The following is a 17,742-nucleotide window of genomic DNA, read 5'->3' as shown; positions in this document are numbered from 1 at the left end:
AAATTTTATTAAACTTGCGCAGTTTACATGAAAATTTATTGCATAAACTTTCCTAATCATATCAAAATGCCTGGCCCTGGGAAACAAATTGTTGGAAATAACAGTCACAATGACGTTACATGGCAACCATATCGATCAAGCTTTCCTCATAGAAGCCGGCCCAGGCAACAATTGAGGTTTAAAAACACTCGCTTGAAATTCAATTGAAATTTGGTTTTCCAACAGCAGCAGCAGCTAACTGCCGAAATTCGTTTCCCCTATACACACCTATACATATATATCGAACATGGATAACGAAGAGGATGTCGAGCAGGAAAACGCAAACACTGATGGAGATGCCGATGCGGATGTCGAAGACGAGCCGGAGTCGGAGCCGGAAATTGCTGAGCCCGTTGCGGTTGACAGCTGGGAATCTTTTCAAGCCCACATCGATGCGCTTGTAGTCAATAAGAAGTGCGACAAGCCGATCCGCGTTCTGGATGAGTGTAGGCAAAATATTGTAGAGGGCGTCCGCCAGAGGCAGCGGGAAATGCCAAAATCATTCGCTGAGCGCGCCATGACCCAGATGAGCAAAATCGATCAACAGCTGCATCTGTCAAGCACCCGCCTGGGCCAGCTAGTGCGCTTTGGGAATGAGTTGGTGACCAATATCCGTGTGGCGAACGAAAGGCGCGAGCTGAATCGTCGCTTATACGAGGCCTCGCAGCAGAAGGATATGAAGAGGATGTTGGATGGCGAGAATATCGAGGCGATGGCCAAGTTTGATAATATCAAAGCGCGCTGGACCGAGCTGAACGAGATCAACGAACCGATGCTGCTCTGGGACAAGATCGAGGAGCAAAAGAAGCGTATTGGCGCCATAATGGACCGCAAGGATCAGATGATAGCAGCCTGCCAGCAAGAGATCGAGCGCATGAACACCAAATACGAATTCGACAGGCAACGCCAGGCGGCGGACCTCTGCTGTCTGGTTGAGCGCATTGACAACCAAGTGGAGACACTGAAGGAGTCGTACAAACATCATTTGGAACTGTTGCGCAACACCATCGAGGACGAGCGCCAAGCCTTCTCGCTGACGGCCGACGAGAAGTGGCACTCCTTCTTCCACGCTCTGAACACCAACTTCGAGGAGAAGTCTAAGCTGGTGCGCGTACGCGAGCAGTTCTACACGCTGCAGCTGCAGCTGCTGCAGGACTCGCAGGACGAGCTAACTAAGCAGACGCGAGTGCGCCTCGAAAAGGAATGCGAACGCCTCGAGTTGGAGCTGCGACGCACGCGCGACAACGTGCTAATGAACTCCGAAAAACTGGACTACAACTACCAGGTGCTGCAGCGGCGCAACGACGAGAACACTATCATCACGAACCAGCAGAAGCGTCGTGTGGCGCGCCTTTACGAGACGGTGGCCCGCACCAGGCGCAACTTCAAGCAGATCTATCACAGCGGTCGGCGCACCATCATGAAGCTGACCACTGAGATCCAGCAGCTGCACGGCAGCATCAGCGATATGGAAGCGAAGGCCATGCACACACGCAACATTAACCGGGAGAAATTCAATCGTGTGTGGAACATCAACTACGATGAGATCACCGGCCTGCTGACGCGCATCTTTGAGATCGACCGCATACTGCACGAGCAGCAGCTGGTGATGCCGTGGAAGCGACCCAACATCCACATCGATAATATTAACAAGCCGATTGACAAACGCGGCTACAACGCCATGGATCGCGTAGAGCGTCGTTTTGGTAAGCTGCCCAAAAAGTACGGCGGCTCAGGCTTTGGGTCCGCCGGGAACGACAATAAGCGTCGCGGCCCCATGAAGGAGCTGCCGCCCGAGTCTGCGCGTCTCATGCGCAACATACTGCGCAAGCTGGCCGATCGCGGTGGCTTCCTGATCGAGGAGCGCTTGCTAAAGATACTTAGGCCCTATGCGGAGAGGGAGCAAACAATGGTGCGCATCGACAACATCTTTGCCGCGCTGCGTATTCGCAACTTGGATCACATTCTAGAGCTGACCAAGGTCTTTACGCCATACACGTATTGTCCCAACTGCCAGCCGGCAGGTCTTAGCCCCACGAAGTGTGCAGAGGTGTTTCTGAAGGATCAGAAGGAGTCGCGCTCGCTCAAGCTGGGCGACATAAACCTTCCGGATCAGGCTCTGCTGAGGGGTAGACACGATAACAAGTCATTTCTAGTCAAGAGCCATACCCGTTGCCAAAAGCATTATCTTGTCATGGAACCAGCGCTTGTGCTGCACGCCATGAATATATACACCAAGCAAAAACACAAGCAGATCTATGGCAGCTCATCGGAAAGCAGTCTGGAGACGGAGTTGATTGCATTCAGTGACCAGGAAATCCAATGCTTTTGGCGACAATTCACCAACATATTTCCCGATTCAAAGACCCATCTCTGGAAGACACTGGAGCACGGACTAAATCACTATGTCGAAGTGCTCAAGATGCGCGTCCAGTACGATGCCGAGGTGGTCTTCCTTCGTCGTCAGAACCGCGAATTGCGCCACCTACTACAGAAGTTCAAAGTCTAGTCTTACGAAATACATATGTACATGTGTCGACTATGTATTAACATAATTTAACTTTTTGCCAGAGCGGTTATAAAATTCAGTTGTATGAAAAATCGAAATTCATCTTTTTCTATCATTTGCTGCCAACTATGCCAAGTACAATGCATCCTTCCCCGAACAACGCAATCTATTCAAAAAGTTGATTTCGGTTCGAAATTCTCACAAAAAACAAGTAAGAAAACTCTAGCCGAGACTACTTGACTAGGAGATACCCTGAACCTTCGAATCTGATATTCTACTCACTCTACGCTTCTTTCAGGCACACATACATACACACGCACGTATTAGAACTGTTAACTGCGCAGTAAGCAGCGACGGCGCTTGGGCTGCGCTGCAGTGTCAATTTCTAGACGTACAATATTGATGAAATTTTCAGAGCGTAATCATATGGTCAAAATGTGTGTACATTCCAAGTCTCTAGTACTTGAAATACGTTCTTTACAAATTTGGGGAAAAGGGGGTGTGGTATCCAAAATCTGTTGATTACAAAAAGTTAGTACTTAACATATGTATATACACAGTAAATTTGAAGATTTATCGAAAAAATAAAACAAACTCGTTTCAGCTCTCTAGCTTTTGTATCTTCTGAGATCGACGCACTCACACAGACTGATCAAGAATATATATACTTTGTGGGGTCTGCGATTACTCCTTCTGCATGTTACATACTTTTACAAAACCATTATACCCTGATTTCCCATTATCAATGGGTTCAGGGTAAAAAAGTGGTGAAAAGCGCGGAATGCGTTGGGTTCTGACCCAATATCATGTTACTCGACTCATTTGCGACAGTAAAAAGGATCCTTTTAAGTCGGCTATTCAACTAAAAAGGACCTAAACATATCAGCAATAACCCAAAAAGTACGGAAATACTTAAAACTTCACGATATAAACACTCGTCGTTCAAGAAAAATACCATATTTTAATATAAAACATATTTCCAAACCGGTGGCGTTCGCAAAGGAACACGATAATTGGTCTGAGCAGGAGTAGAGAAACATACTTTGGACTGATGAAAATAAGGTGGTAGTGTTTGATGGAAAAGGATCGCGATCCTTCGTGGAACGTCCAAAGAACAGCGAAATTCAACCCTAGATGTACAACAAAAACCATTAAACATGGAAGATCAAGTGTAATGGTATGAGGTTGCTTTTAGTACTATGGTGTAGGCCCAATTCATTGGATCAAAACCATAATTAACCGACATCTTTATGTTGATGCTGGATACAAAATACCACTAAAATGGGTCTTCCAGCAAGACAATAACCCCTAATACACCAGAAAGAAGTCGAAGGAATGCTTGGTGAGGAATCCTGAGCTAGAATTCCCTATAAACGATGCCAGGACTTGGTTGAATCCATGCCTAAGCGCTGTGCAGCCTTAATTGCTAACAAAGGCAAAACATACAAGTACTAAACTTGAGGGAGTATATTTATTTTCATTTGTCATTGACTATAAGTTAAAGCTTTTTACCCATTTTAATTTTTTTGAAATCATTTTGTAGCACAAAATGAAAAAGTGGTGCTATTATTTTTTCGTCGTTTTTTCGACTTTTTTGAGAGTTTTTTGAAATACATACATACTGAATGGCTTTTAGAAAAGTATTTGAAGGGAGTAAGCAACACGAAGACAAAGGAATACTAACTGCTGCAATTAAATATGCTTGGGGCGAGATTCTACATAAGCTTATTGTATCACTCCATGAAGGACCGGGTGTATGAGGTTATTTCGAAGGAAAGGAGCAGGACCTTATTGAAATTATTTTTATATATTACTTATTGCTTAAATAATTATAAAAACTAAAAATAATACTTAAAATGACATTCCTTTCCTTAAAAAATATGAATTAGTTTAAGTGCGTCTATTTCAGTGACCGAGAAAAAATGTCTTTTTTTAACAGTTTTCATAAAATGAATAAAAAAAAAGATTTTTTTTTAATTAACATTTTTATGTTTTGTATATTTGAAGAGTCATAGAATAACAAACTTTCCAAATAAAAGTTATAAAGTTATATAAAGACCAGCAGTGTATATTGAAACGACAAATATTTGTGTGAAAATTTTTGCTTGTTGCAATTATGAATTGTTTTCCGCTTATATTAAGGCAAAAAGTATATAAATACATTGATAAATGAGCTAGGAGAAATTATTAAACTTTTCGTTTGCAAGTGGTGCTATTTTTTTTCCGCAGCTATACATACATATGTACAATGTGCTCCTGAATTGCCTGTTTGTGCATACATACATATGTATATATGCATATGTACATATGTGTATTAATATGCATGTATTAAACTGTTCTCTCAAATGTATGTACATATGTATGCAACTGTTCTCAGAATCACATGCATGCATGCAAGCATGTATGTATGTACATATGTACATTTACTAAATTCATAGTATTAGCATTAGCTATATGGGCCCATTGACAAAGTAATCATAAGATAGCTAAGTGGCCATCTTTTTCGATCGCATTGCTGGCTGTCATGCTTGTGAAGAGCATAGATTTGAGTACGGAAGCCGAGTAAAAACAAAAGTGCTTAGGATTAGGCTAGGTGCTCGATCGAAACTAATGAAAAAGAGGGAGAAAGGGAAGGCGATCTGTCAGTAAATGCTTCACTTGCATTGCTAGCTCGCTTCAGATCGTGCTGCCTGTCGGCGCACACGCAGCTGCATTGCAGGCAGACCTACATTAATGTGCTTGGGGGATTTGATGCACTACTTCAATGTCACCTCTACTCCAACTAATACACTGTACAACATAGAAAACTTGATATGTTTCAATTGAATTTCATTGTATATAGAAATTTAAGATATCTCAAGTCTTCTTTTTGACGCAGTATGACTCAAGTCTCGGGTAAATCATTCTTTCTCTTTGATTTCAGGTTTGCGTGATCAAACCATATAAAATTCGAATTGCTTACTCAATTGACTCTATATGATTCGAATCTAAGTAACATCTCTTTTTGTTTTTGTTCCTTTAATTTTGTATGATATATATACTATTTATAATATTAGTAGTATAATGGTATATACATTTATAATAAAATAAAATAAAATATTTTCTACATATATAAATCCGAATGCACTTTTTTCTAGACTTTGAACTGACTTCTATGACCGTACTCTTCAAATATACATAGCTTTTATACATAATAAAAAAAAATTATATTTTTACTAGCTTTACGCTTCTATATACGATCTTAGAAGTCTATCTACTTTGCTTAGGCTCCGCCCTTACTTAACTATTTTCCAATTGATTGTGAAAAATCAAGAATTACATTTTTAATTCGAATTATGTAAAAGACATAAAAGCTTGATCAAGTCATTTAGCCTAATGTCGAGGTCAACAAATACCTTCCGATCGCAATGTACAAACTATTGATACAAGACCATGACTAATTGCCTAATGACTACACTCACACATCTGTGTGGATGTGGTTGAAAATGTACATACACATGTATGTATGTATTTACATACATTTGTATGTCGATATTATCCATGTTCAAAGTTCTGTTGCATAGTGTTATCTGCGACCGTGAGCCGTGCACATGTCGATAAAGTTCTGTTTAGTTGGAGGAGCTGGAGTGGGGCGGGGAAGCCGTCAACTGAAGACCTGTATTACCAATATTATTTATATGTACAAATACAATGTATGTATTCTCGCAGTACTTCATGAGGGCGTATACTGATTGGCGGCCAGGTACGACTGCTCGGCCCAGGTATTCCGGAGTGGTTCAAAGTGCGCGGCAACGAGCAAATGTTTAAAGTGCAAACGGAATCAAACTACAACAACAGTTGCATTTCGAGTCCGGCTCTTTGTTGTTGTTGTTTGGGTCTTAGCTTTTGTTTGGCTGCTCCGATGGGAGCACTACGATAAAAATTAAATAATAATATAATAGAAAAAGAAGCGGCAGCCGGAGCCGACACGACGCTTGTGCCCAAGTACAAGCGGCAACAGGTTGTATTTTGCTGTTGTTGCCTCTGCATTTATTGTAGTCGAACCAGTTAAACGTAATCTTATCAGGCCTGAAGACATAACGTAATAGGAAGCGACGCTCGACGGGTCGAGCAGCTCGGTGGCCAAGCCACTTGGTAAACATGCGACAGCCTGAACAGCAGTTCGTGCGTGAGCTGGAGCCGGATGACAGATACGACTCCTGCCTGACCGAAGATGTTCAGCTGTTCGGGCAACTCGATGACCTGGATGCCAGCCGCGAGCTGCTGCTGGTGCCCTCAGCAGCCGAACTGGACCTTCTGCAGCTGGTTAGTGGAGCTAACGGTGCTGCATTGCAACCGACGCCCACACGCGGCGACTCTTTGCAGTCGCCGCCGCAGCCGATTAAGCCAAAGTCGAAACGTGCCACGCCCACCAAACGACAAGCGAACAACATTTGTGATCTGTGCGGGCGCAGCTTCAGCGATGCGTACGGCCTACGCATCCACCGAATGACGCATACGGACGAGCGGCCACACGTCTGTGAGGTGTGCGGCAAGGGATTCCGGCAGCTGAACAAGTTGCGCATTCATTCCGTCACGCACACGGACAAGCGGCCGTACGAGTGCGATATTTGCGGCAAGGGATTTCGCTTCGCCAACTATTTGGCAGTGCATCGGCGACTGCACACGGGCGAAAAGCCCTACAGCTGCAGCGAGCCCAGCTGCGGCATGTCCTTTCACTCCATACATGCCCGACGCATGCACATGAAGCTGCACCATGCCAGTAGCAGCAGCGGCAGCAACACTATGGAGACAGATAATCAGAATGAGGATTGTGATCAAGTTGATTCGACAGCATCGCTCAGCTTCACCTGTCCCATTTGCGGACGCGTCTTAACGGACCAATGCTATTTGAATACGCATTTGAAGCGACACTATAACCAGCGCGATTTCGCCTGCCTGCACCCGGGCTGTGGCAAACGTTTTTTTAGCTCCTCCGAGCTAAACCATCATCAGATTGCGCACACGCGACTTCGTCCATTTCGATGCACGCTGTGCGGCTCGTGCTTTCTGCGCAAATCGAATTACAAACAACATTTGAAGATTCACTGCGATTGAATATGTTTTAAAATATATGTAAGATTTATTTAAATATACGATTTATACATAGAATTATTTTCGTTTGAATGGTTTCGGTTTTGTTTGCATTTGTTCTGTTTTAAATATATGTATGTATTTATTTACTTTCTTGCAAGTATGTATATTATGTATATGTATATATGTATGTATATTTATTTGTTTTTAATATGTATGTATTGGTAATTGGTTGCTTTGCCTTTTTGCATTTGCGCATATTGATTACTCAGTTTCTCAGTTTTTCAGTTACAGTTTCAGCGTCAGTTGACTTATTTTTTGTTTTCTATTACTTCTCATATGTTGTCTTTGTTGATCTTAAATATAACATTTGTTTTAGCAAAAATATGCACATACATAAATTTACATATGTATGTATAAGCATGTTTGCATGCATCAATTTATGTTTGTAGCGAACTTCTTTCTAGGTCTGGGCACACTGACACTATCAGCGCTCGCTCTCCCTCTCCCCACTCTTTCACAAGTGTCAGTGTCCAGGTTTAGACAAACAAAAAAAAAAAAAAAAAAAAAAAAAAAAAACAACAACAAATTCTAATGTAACCAGCTTACAGTAACAACAAAATGCACCCTTAATTCGAAAAAGATTTTTGCTTAATTTGCATTTTTGTACTGCAGCCAACATGGCCACATTAACACAATTGTGATTTACGATTGCATTTGAAATGAAAATGAAAAAAGCAGTTTCGCAAACAGAAACAAAACCGAATTTTAAAAGTTAACTTAAATACAAATTTAGGTTCTATGACATTTGCGACATGAACACAGAGCAAGAAGTTTAACCTAACATTCCAAGCATACATACAGAAACAAAATCCAGTTTAAAGATACATTTCAACTCTTTTTTACAATTGCTTATCGTATTAGAACTGAATATACATATGTATGTATTTATGAATTGAATTTGTTTTTTTTCTGGCTATGCACACATTTTACTGAATTTTTTTTCTTGCTTCCTTTTTTTTTGTTACTAAAACGAAAAAACGCGTTTCTTGCGTTTTTGCTAAATTTGTGTTAATTGAAGAATTAAACACACACATATGTATGTATAAGCGAATATCGATTCGTTAGAATAACATTCAAAATGGCATATTTTAATTCTCTTTATATAAGTTTTATATATATATGTATATCTGTATCTGTATCTGTGTGTAAGCTTTAAGCTTGAAAATCCCAGTTTCCGCTGTTGTTTCACTTGCTTTGCCCAATCTTAGAAAAACGTTTCCCAAATCACCGTTTTGTTTTTGTTCTTTCAAAAAGAATTTGAACCTCTCGCTTTGTCGGCGATGCACGTTTACCAACACTGTTAAACAGGATCATATAATTTTTGTGTTTTCTTTTTTTACCTTTATCGCTTTCTTCACTATGTCTAGAAACTGTGTATAAAATGTGATTTCTCGTTTAAAACTTAGAGTCGCTCATTCTTATCGAATAATGTTGCTTACACGTCTCATCGTCTATTCTCATCTCATTCCACTTTGCCTATTCCTACACACTAGAACACTAAGCTCGAACCAAAAAAAAAAAAAAAAAAAAAAAAAAAAAAATGATCTGAATAGTTGTATATGTAGATAGAATACAAAAGATATCTTTTAACTGCATGAGCTACATATTATATATTGAAAATGTGGGTTTGTACTCTGTTCCCAGAGAGGAATAACTATCAAATATTGGCGCCTGTCGACGCTACTATTTTTAGATATACATATGTATGTATGTTCAGTTAAGGTACATGTACTACAATTTTGAATTCTGAAGAAAAAATTTCGTGGTTTTTCAGTGCAGCTAGATGCTAAGTATAGAAATAGGTAAAGATTTAGATTTGGCAATGTCAATTTTCCAGATGCCGGGAACAGAGTATCGGCAGTCGGTAGCTACCGACTGCTTTTTTACTTTTTGTGTCTCCTTTAAAAATCAATTGTCGTTCTCACTTCTTGTGTTAGAAATGCTGTTTTTTTTAAATATTAAAAAAATTATATATATATATATATATATATATATATATATATATATATATATATATATATATATATATATATATATATATATATATATATATATATATATATATATATATATATATATAGATCTGTGTTGCATGTACATAAATCGAAGAGCTTTTTGTTTTTGAATTTGTTGTCACACTTAGGACATGGAGCTGCAGGGCAATCGAGGCGATCCCATTTGGGTGAGTACACGATCGAGCCATTGGAGTGGCCCATTCAAATGGAGCTCGATCCAGCAGGGCGTGGAGGTAACCGTCTGCCGGCGATATTCGGCACCCCAGCCCTTGACGAAGGACATGCGAATGGTGCACATGCGCGTTAGCTGATAAACGGCCTCGAATCCCTGCGAGACTGACTGGGATAGCAAGGCGGCAAACTCTTGATTATTGAAGATCTTTAGATTGCAGCCTGGCGGTATTTTGCAGACAGTTGCCGGATGCCAGCCGTAACGCTGATTACAATTGGGACTCTGAACGAATATTGATGAATCGCTCAGGCATTCGGCAAAGACCTCACCGCCAATGTAATAGAGGCGAACACCTTTGCCGATATGGCGACGCGTTTGCTCAACGACCTCGTTGCGATTCACGTTCGAGAGTAGGCCCAAACAGAAGCGCTCCGAATTGGATGGATCGGTAAATCCGTCCACTGTTATTGATGGTTGTGAGGCGTGAAAGGTTTCGCCCACTCGGGTATTTAGTTCATAGTAGGATATGGAGCACCAGAAGGCCGGCTCATGGTACATCACTGGTGCAGCATCGGCGGGCGGTGTTAGCCGCGACATATTCATATTATCATTGGGATCAATTGGATCACCATCCTCGCTCATATAGCCCGGCGGTGGAGTGCCCGTATTGGGTATGCTGCTGCCCACGCTGAGAACGCTGGATTGCGAGTCCATGTTGCAGCTGCCCGGCGGCAAGTTCTGGCCGACTCCTACCACGCTGCCAAAGGATAGTGGCGAGTGTTGCTGTTGCAGCTGCTGATGCTGCTGTTGCTGCTGTTGCTGATAGCCACCGGCACCCGTTGCCGTTGAGTTGATAGTGGTGTTGCTGCTGCTGTTGCTGCTGCTGCCACCCAATTCCATATACTGTGGCGGACTGAGCGAGGCGCTGCGTATTATTGCAGCATTGTACTCCGTATTATTTGGTATCTGATGTGTGTGATTGTCCAATGGATAGTCGACTATGGAGTCGGGGGGCGTTGGCAGCGACTTGGGCACTAATATCGACAGCTCTATCTTCTTGTAGTGATACGGATTGATGCAGATATCGTCCTTTCGCAAATGGAACGCGTACTCGCAGTGATCGAGCGGCTTTAGTTCATTCTGCGATTGGAGATCGGGCCAGCGCCACAATCGGCAATAGATGACGTGCGGTAAACCCTTGCGTAGGCTCTCGCCAGTGGCAGCGGGTTTGCTGCGCGGCACTGTCACACACCGGGTGTTGCAATTCTGCGTGGATATGGCTCGCTCTAGTTCCTCAATCTGTGAATTCTTTTTGATCTTTTTCACCAAGTTCCTGACGGCTTTCTCGGACCACTTGCCCTCGACACTATTGTCCTCGTTGCCCTTTTTGAGTGCTAACAAACGTTTAACCACTTGCGGAGTGAATGACAACATCTCACGAACAGTGGACACTCAACCGCGCCCCCCTCCCCCGCACACGCGTACAACACAAAGCCGGCTTAACGCTGAATAAGCGCACCTGCCAACACACCTCCTCGGCTCCAGAAGCTACTTTTTAGCTTTTATATTCCAATGCTTTTTCCGTCTAGTCCTACTGTCGCTGAGCTGTTCACAGTTTACAGTTGCAATTGATACGTCCAGCGGTTAACGTTTATCAACACTGGTAATTTGCTTATGTCTGACGTTTTGTTTTGCTGTTCTCGATTCTTTGCAGCGTCACTTTATTGTTGTTGTTATGCTTCTTGTTTGTTGTCAGCGTTTCTAAAAAAAAATGTTTATAACAGTTAGTTTTCTTTTTCTCTATCTCCTTCTCACTTTGAATCTATGCGTGTGTACGTACATATGTATCTATATTTGTGCGAGTTTGCGTGCTGCTAAAATAATTAAAAGTTGATAATTTGCATGCATGTGTGTGTATATGTGCGATTTTGTCTACTATGACTTCCCCACAGCAAGCTTGATAAAAAGAAAAAAATCATGAGCCCATATAGTGATGTTTGTGATAATTACGCATCTGTTCGAGTATGTGTAAAAGTCAGAGCTGTAGCTATAACTGTTACTATATATGTATGTACATACATATATATATATGTATATAGTATATGCATATACATACATGCAAGGGGTATACTCGTGTATAATCAATCCGTCTATTCCTGTTCGTTCGTTATCAATAACAACTAGAGCAGCTGACGGCGATGTAGCTGTGCGAGATAGGTGTCTGCCTAAGGTGTATGTAAAGCTCTGTGCAAAGCATTTCATGGGGGCGTTTTATGCCAAGGTCACTTGTCTGCAAAGGCAGACGCAGCTACAATGAGCACACAAACACATATATGCAAATACATACATATTCGTATAGGTAGCTCCAACCCAGATACATATGTATATGTAAAACACAAAATCCCTATGACAAATACTATTCATTGCATCCATAGGATAATTACAACACTAAATCAATACACATTTATGTATATACATACATGAATAGATATAAGCACACACAAATATATACATAAATGATTTGCAGACTATTCCTCTTCTTGATATTCCATTAATTAGTGCTGTGGGCATGGAATAGACTTCTTACTGGGAAAAAGAAAACTGCATTCACACATTAAACGCTAGTTTTATGCCAATAGAGATACGCAAAAGCTCATTACATTATTTAGGTGTGCCCAGCCACTGGCATCTGGAGTATATTGACAACAGCTCATTAGCTGTAAATAACAAGCATGGAATGAAGTTGAAAAAGAAGCAGTTCAAACAGACTTTCGCACACACACAAGCACAAACATATGTACATATACATAGAAGCAAACGCATGCAAAAAGTGTAACTCGGATTGTATGTACATATGTACATATATATGCATGTCGAGACGAACATTACCTGTACAACTTCCACATGTAAACAGCGGCACGACGGCAAAATTGACACCGGCACCTGCATTAAGTGCCTGGAGCTGAATGTGGATGATAAATCTTGTAGATGGAGCAGCAGAACCAAAGAGGAAATGCAAAAACAGCAACGCGCACTTCCACTTCCACTTCCACTTTTTATTTTTTTTTTTTTTGTATTGTGTATTCCTTTTTTTATATGTTGTATATGTATGAAATTGCAACCTTGTTGTACTGGGCTGTTAGCGGGTCTAAGGACGGGCACGATTGCACCGGAACCGGGCGCGTACGTCAAGTCTTGTCTTTTGGCTAGATTATGGGGGAGGGGTGGTCGCTTATTTCAATTTGTGTATGTCTTATGCGCGCGCAAGAAAGTGACAGCTAGACACAGATACACATACACATGCAACACAGAACACACGCATATACAGTTTTATATACAGCGAATGTTCCTGCTGCTGCTGCTGACCTTTCGCACTGTATGATTACTTTTCTAGTGCCCTTTCCACTTTCACAGCTGTTTGATCACAATTTATGCCAACCGTTTGTTTATCGACTTTATTTTTATGAGCTTGTGCTTTTAATTGAATGATTTTAATGCGCCTGACGCCTGAGATCTATGCCGAAAAAGCACACCGTTCGTTGTGTCTACTGTTTTGTATTTCCACATACATATACGCAGTTCTTATTCGCATTCTCTTCTGCTACTTGTGCTTCTTCCTCTGTGCCTATGTCTACTGCTGTGTACATGTGTGTGTGCGTGAATGTGTATGTTCTTTTGTCTGAAATTATGTATTCGGTGAGAGCGATGTATTTTTGCTTATCGATAGATACCAACTATATCGATTAGGAAAAATACGATGTTGAAGAGAATTTATTGCGATGAATATATTAAATAACTTTTAATATAAAAGCAATATTTATGTACTATGTGCGCGATATGCGTAGGGATTTTTGCAGCGCCGCTTTTACAATTTCATCGGGCGATGGAGTATCAAATCGAAAGCGTTTAATATTTGTACCATAATCCTCCCGTTTACACAACTTCAGATTTTGCAATTCTAATGGGGATGCCGCATACTTAAGCTGTGGCTTTCGTGGTGCTGGATATCCTACTGTTGCATCCATCATACTCCCAACAACACTGGATTTCTCCATATTTCTTGAAGCAAATGCGCCCTCATCGCCTGACATACGGATCAGGTTTTTCTTATACAACAAGCCAATAGGGGGACGGTCGCAGCTGATAAATGGAATATCAAAGTGCTCTACTACGGAAGATGCCCGCTTATGGCGCACCTTGCTTGCCGCCTCGCGGGGTGCGGCACCTTTCTGTCTGGCAATTAGAGTTGTGGTTAAATCAATTGTTTTCTCTACTTGTGATAGTGCTGGGTCTTCCTTTGTGGTCTTCAGTTTGGTAATTTCACCAGCTTCGTCAGCGTTGATATTCAGATTGACCACTCCCTTTATCACTTTAGTCAGGTCCAATGACTTGCTCTGGTTTAGCGACTTGTTAAATGGTATGTGAAGGTGGGTATTTTCGAGAGTCTCGCCCGAAGCCGTTAGTAGATTGGGTATGATCAATTGCCGAATGGCGATGTTTTCAGAGGATCCTGATTGATCTCTAGCTTCACTCTGCTTAAGTCTAATTGCATTAAGGAGTTGCTCGTTGTGGGCAGCTGCAGCACGATTGTGCTCCATCTGCTCGGCACTGGCTGTCTTGCTTGTGTTTCTCTGAGGTAAAAGTTGTGGTATAACAAATTTTGTCCCAATCGAAAAGTGCGTTTTTCCTGGCTCACTAGCATTTTGGCTGCCCAGTGTCTGATGAATGGATTGCTGCAGTGATTGTTTATTCTCCTTGTCCAGTTCAAGATCAGCGTTAGCCATAATCTACAGTGGGGAAGTTACAAAACAAAATTTTACTAATACTCAAACAAAACAAGAAAGCTAAAAACCTTAGTTTCGATATTTCTTTTGTTTATGTTTTTATTTGATAGCTATTTCGATTGCCTGATGGCAATAATTTGGCTTTTACAAGCCTATCGATATTGCAAAACAGTGTTGATTTATTGAGTACTGGTTTGAAAGGCGGGAACATTTAACTGTTCAAATATATGTATTTGGAAAATTATGATTGAAATAGCAAATGCAAGCCTAGATGTGATCCAATCGGCAAATAGGGCCGTCTTCAACCATTTTCAGATCGACTCTCGGTCCGACCAAGTCCCGAATATTGTTAATGCCGTACTTGATCATCGTGGGCCTTTCCAGCGATAGGCCCCAAGCAATAACATTAACGTTCTCTGGCAGCCCCATGGGTCGCAGTAGTTCCGGGCGGAAAAGGCCTGAATTGCCCACTTCAATCCATTTGGCCAGACCCGGATGATAGCAGAATATCTCCATGCTGGGCTCAGTATATGGATTATATGCCGGTTTGAACTCCAGCTGAGTAATACCCAATTTTCGGAAGAATTCATAAAGCGTGCCAATAAGATCTCCCAGTGTTAGACCCACATCTGCAATAACGCCTTCCACCTGATGGAACTCCGCTAAATGGGTAGCATCTAGCGTCTCATTCCGGAACACCTTGTCTATGCTAAAGTACTTGGCCGGCTTGAAGCCACCCTCCTGGTTCGCGAGCTTGAAGAGCATTCGTGCACTCACGGCTGTTGTATGTGTACGCAGCAGATTCTTTTGCGCATCCGACAGCTTCCAGTCATAGCCGTATCCGAGCGACCCGTAGCCACCCTTTGAGTGTACGGCTTTGACGCGCTGGAGATACTCCTGGGGAAACTTGTGACTCTGCGCCGGGTGGATGATGAAGAACGTATCGTGCGCATCACGTGCTGGATGCTGTTGCGGCTGGAACAGTGCGTCGAAGTTCCAGAACGATGACTCCACGTAGTTGTTGGTGGGCATTTCAGAGAATCCCATCTCCAGAAAAATTTGGCGAAACTCAGTGCGCACCTTGAGTAGCGGATGCAGATGGCCACGCGTCGGTGCCGCGCCCAACGCATCGAAGTTATATGACTTGAATTTCAACTGCTCCCACAAGCCACTGGTCAGCATGTCCATGGTAAGATCCGTTTCCAACTTAGTTAGTGTTGTGGCAAACTCTGGACCCTTGCTCAAAATAAAACTCTTTACAGTAGTCTCCTGCAGCAATTTCCGTTTCTTGTAGTCGGCCACATCTTTAGCAGTCAACTGCGACTTGCCACTGGCCACCAGCACCAGCTGCTCTTTCACATTGTCGACAATTTGGTCCACCTTTCGTCTAACCAGCGGCGGGTTTACACTTTTATCTAACAGTATCCAGCCCTGGGACATGGCTTTGCTGAAGCCTACTTTAGCATTGGGTCCTCCGGCAACCATCAGAGCTGCTTGAGCTATACCTTCCGGGGGCACCAGAGAATAAACGATAGCCTCATGGCTGCCCTTTTCGACCACGGACTGGCCTTCATCGGTTAGTTCCAAGTTTTTCTGTGTGGCTGTCTCAGCGATGACTAGATCGCCATGTGCCTGTATGCTCTTTAAAGCGCCGACAACTTTCTGATGGTCAACACTGAATAGCGTGGCAAGCTCTAGTGTATCCACTTTGTCAACTGTCTCCAAATGCTGTAGGATGCGCTCGGTGAGATCGGGATGCATGTTGTTAGCCGTATCTGCGTTTGCTAATCACCTAATTCAAGTTAATACAACGATAACTGCAGACGTATACGAATTTGCAAACGCAATCTTACAATTACAAATCGCGTGTTGCAGCTGTCGATAGGCATTAAAAATATCGATAGGCCATTGAAAATTTGACTGCGATATATTGCACGAAGAGTGTTGCAAACTACTAATGAATCTTTAGTGTTTGTTTTTATTTACCGTAATTGAAAAATGGTCGATGTTGTAAACATAAACATAAACACAAAGTGTGCCGAAATTCATTACGACACTTCAGTAGAAGCAAACTTTCTCATAAAATGTATTTGCGGCAGCACTTTATCAGACTACATTGCATTCCAGCAGCATTTTATTAGTAATCATCTTCAGCCAGAGCTTCATACCGTAAAGGGAGACATCTCTGGGGCATCTATTAACTGCTTAAATGAGCCTGTTGTTGAGCTACCATCGTTGTCGGAGCTGCCAACGGGATATGATGTGCTTACGTTTGTCGAGTCCAAGTGGAACAATGAATCATCGCCGAAGCAACCTAATAAGCGACGCAATGGACCAAACTCTTGCACATATTGTGGGCGGACATTTCGACGACGTTTTTTGCTGGACACCCATCTGAATATCCACACTGGCAGCAAGCCCCATCAGTGCGACATGTGTGGCAAGCAGTTCCGAGCCGTCTCCACACTGACACGGCATTTGCGCACGCATAAAGACCGCAAGGAACTCCAGTGCCAGTACTGCGATAAGCTATTTACCCATCGCAGTGCACTGCTCAGCCACGAGCTGCGGCACACTCAAGTGCGTCGTTGGGCTTGCAATGGCTGCGACAAGAGCTTTTACACCCGTAATCAAATGGATACCCATAGGCGCAAGATACATGTTACTTGCACCACACACAAAGGCCAGGATCAGGTAGACAACGCTGAACTAAGTCCATCCTTATTGCCGTTTACCTGTAAGCTGTGCGGCAACAGTTATCGGAGTGCCTCCACGCTGAGCACCCATAAACTGAAGAAACATTATCGCTTGGCCAAATACAGCTGTGAACTGTGCGACAAAAAGTTTGTGGACGCTAATCACCTGCAGCAGCACCAGTTTATTCATGTGAAGCCAGAAGCTGCAATAAACAGTTAATATAGTATAATATCTATTTATCTGTATCGGTATCTTAATAACCAAAAAGCAATAGTAGCCAGGAGCTATGCCATCCAATTCAAGGCAAGGCAAAATACGCAAATTTACGTACATACATGTGTACATACATATGTATGTATTAACTTAAGAACTTTATTTAGTTGTTAATGA

The 17,742-nt window shown here is 42.3% G+C and overlaps 5 protein-coding genes across 5 annotated transcripts; 2 read left to right on the top strand and 3 right to left on the bottom strand.

Moving 5' to 3' along the window:
- The first annotated feature begins 27 nt into the window (after positions 1-27).
- LOC108655423 (dynein regulatory complex protein 1 homolog) lies at positions 28-2,646 on the top strand. The gene has a single exon (XM_018107136.3). The coding sequence runs from the start codon at positions 287-289 to the stop codon at positions 2,546-2,548; it is 2,262 nt and encodes a 753-aa protein (XP_017962625.1). The 5' UTR covers positions 28-286; the 3' UTR covers positions 2,549-2,646.
- Positions 2,647-6,055: 3,409 nt separating this feature from the next.
- On the top strand, positions 6,056-7,699 carry LOC108655442 (uncharacterized). The gene has a single exon (XM_018107156.3). The coding sequence runs from the start codon at positions 6,689-6,691 to the stop codon at positions 7,643-7,645; it is 957 nt and encodes a 318-aa protein (XP_017962645.1). The 5' UTR covers positions 6,056-6,688; the 3' UTR covers positions 7,646-7,699.
- Positions 7,647-13,509, bottom strand: Smox (Smad on X protein). Its single transcript, XM_018107145.3, has 2 exons — positions 12,761-13,509; positions 7,647-11,632 (listed from the first exon to the last, which is right to left on the bottom strand). The coding sequence occupies exon 2, from the start codon at positions 11,303-11,305 to the stop codon at positions 9,824-9,826; it is 1,482 nt and encodes a 493-aa protein (XP_017962634.1). The 5' UTR covers positions 11,306-11,632; positions 12,761-13,509; the 3' UTR covers positions 7,647-9,823.
- A 115-nt stretch (positions 13,510-13,624) lies between these two features.
- LOC108655441 (uncharacterized) lies at positions 13,625-14,865 on the bottom strand. The gene is made up of 2 exons (XM_018107155.3): positions 14,724-14,865; positions 13,625-14,658 (listed from the first exon to the last, which is right to left on the bottom strand). The coding sequence occupies exon 2, from the start codon at positions 14,653-14,655 to the stop codon at positions 13,696-13,698; it is 960 nt and encodes a 319-aa protein (XP_017962644.1). The 5' UTR covers positions 14,656-14,658; positions 14,724-14,865; the 3' UTR covers positions 13,625-13,695.
- alpha-PheRS (phenylalanine--tRNA ligase alpha subunit) lies at positions 14,809-16,553 on the bottom strand. Its single transcript, XM_018107144.3, has one exon. It carries the CDS (start codon positions 16,414-16,416, stop codon positions 14,923-14,925), a length of 1,494 nt encoding a protein of 497 aa, XP_017962633.1. The 5' UTR covers positions 16,417-16,553; the 3' UTR covers positions 14,809-14,922.
- Between the last annotated feature and the right edge of the window lie 1,189 nt (positions 16,554-17,742).

The sequence above is a fragment of the Drosophila navojoa genome, chromosome X (assembly GCF_054131105.1).
Source record: "Drosophila navojoa isolate 15081-1374.11 chromosome X, UAZ_NAV_1.0, whole genome shotgun sequence".
NCBI lineage: Eukaryota > Metazoa > Arthropoda > Insecta > Diptera > Drosophilidae > Drosophila > Drosophila navojoa.
This window is presented reverse-complemented; position numbering and strand designations above follow the sequence as displayed.

Excerpts from the sequence above, each read along its gene's own strand:
- alpha-PheRS (XM_018107144.3), bottom strand. The coding sequence starts at position 16,416 with ATGCATCCCGATCTCACCGAGCGCATCCTACAGCATTTGGAGACAGTT.
- LOC108655441 (XM_018107155.3), bottom strand. The coding sequence starts at position 14,655 with ATGGCTAACGCTGATCTTGAACTGGACAAGGAGAATAAACAATCACTG.
- LOC108655442 (XM_018107156.3), top strand. The coding sequence starts at position 6,689 with ATGCGACAGCCTGAACAGCAGTTCGTGCGTGAGCTGGAGCCGGATGAC.
- Smox (XM_018107145.3), bottom strand. The coding sequence starts at position 11,305 with ATGTTGTCATTCACTCCGCAAGTGGTTAAACGTTTGTTAGCACTCAAA.
- LOC108655423 (XM_018107136.3), top strand. The coding sequence starts at position 287 with ATGGATAACGAAGAGGATGTCGAGCAGGAAAACGCAAACACTGATGGA.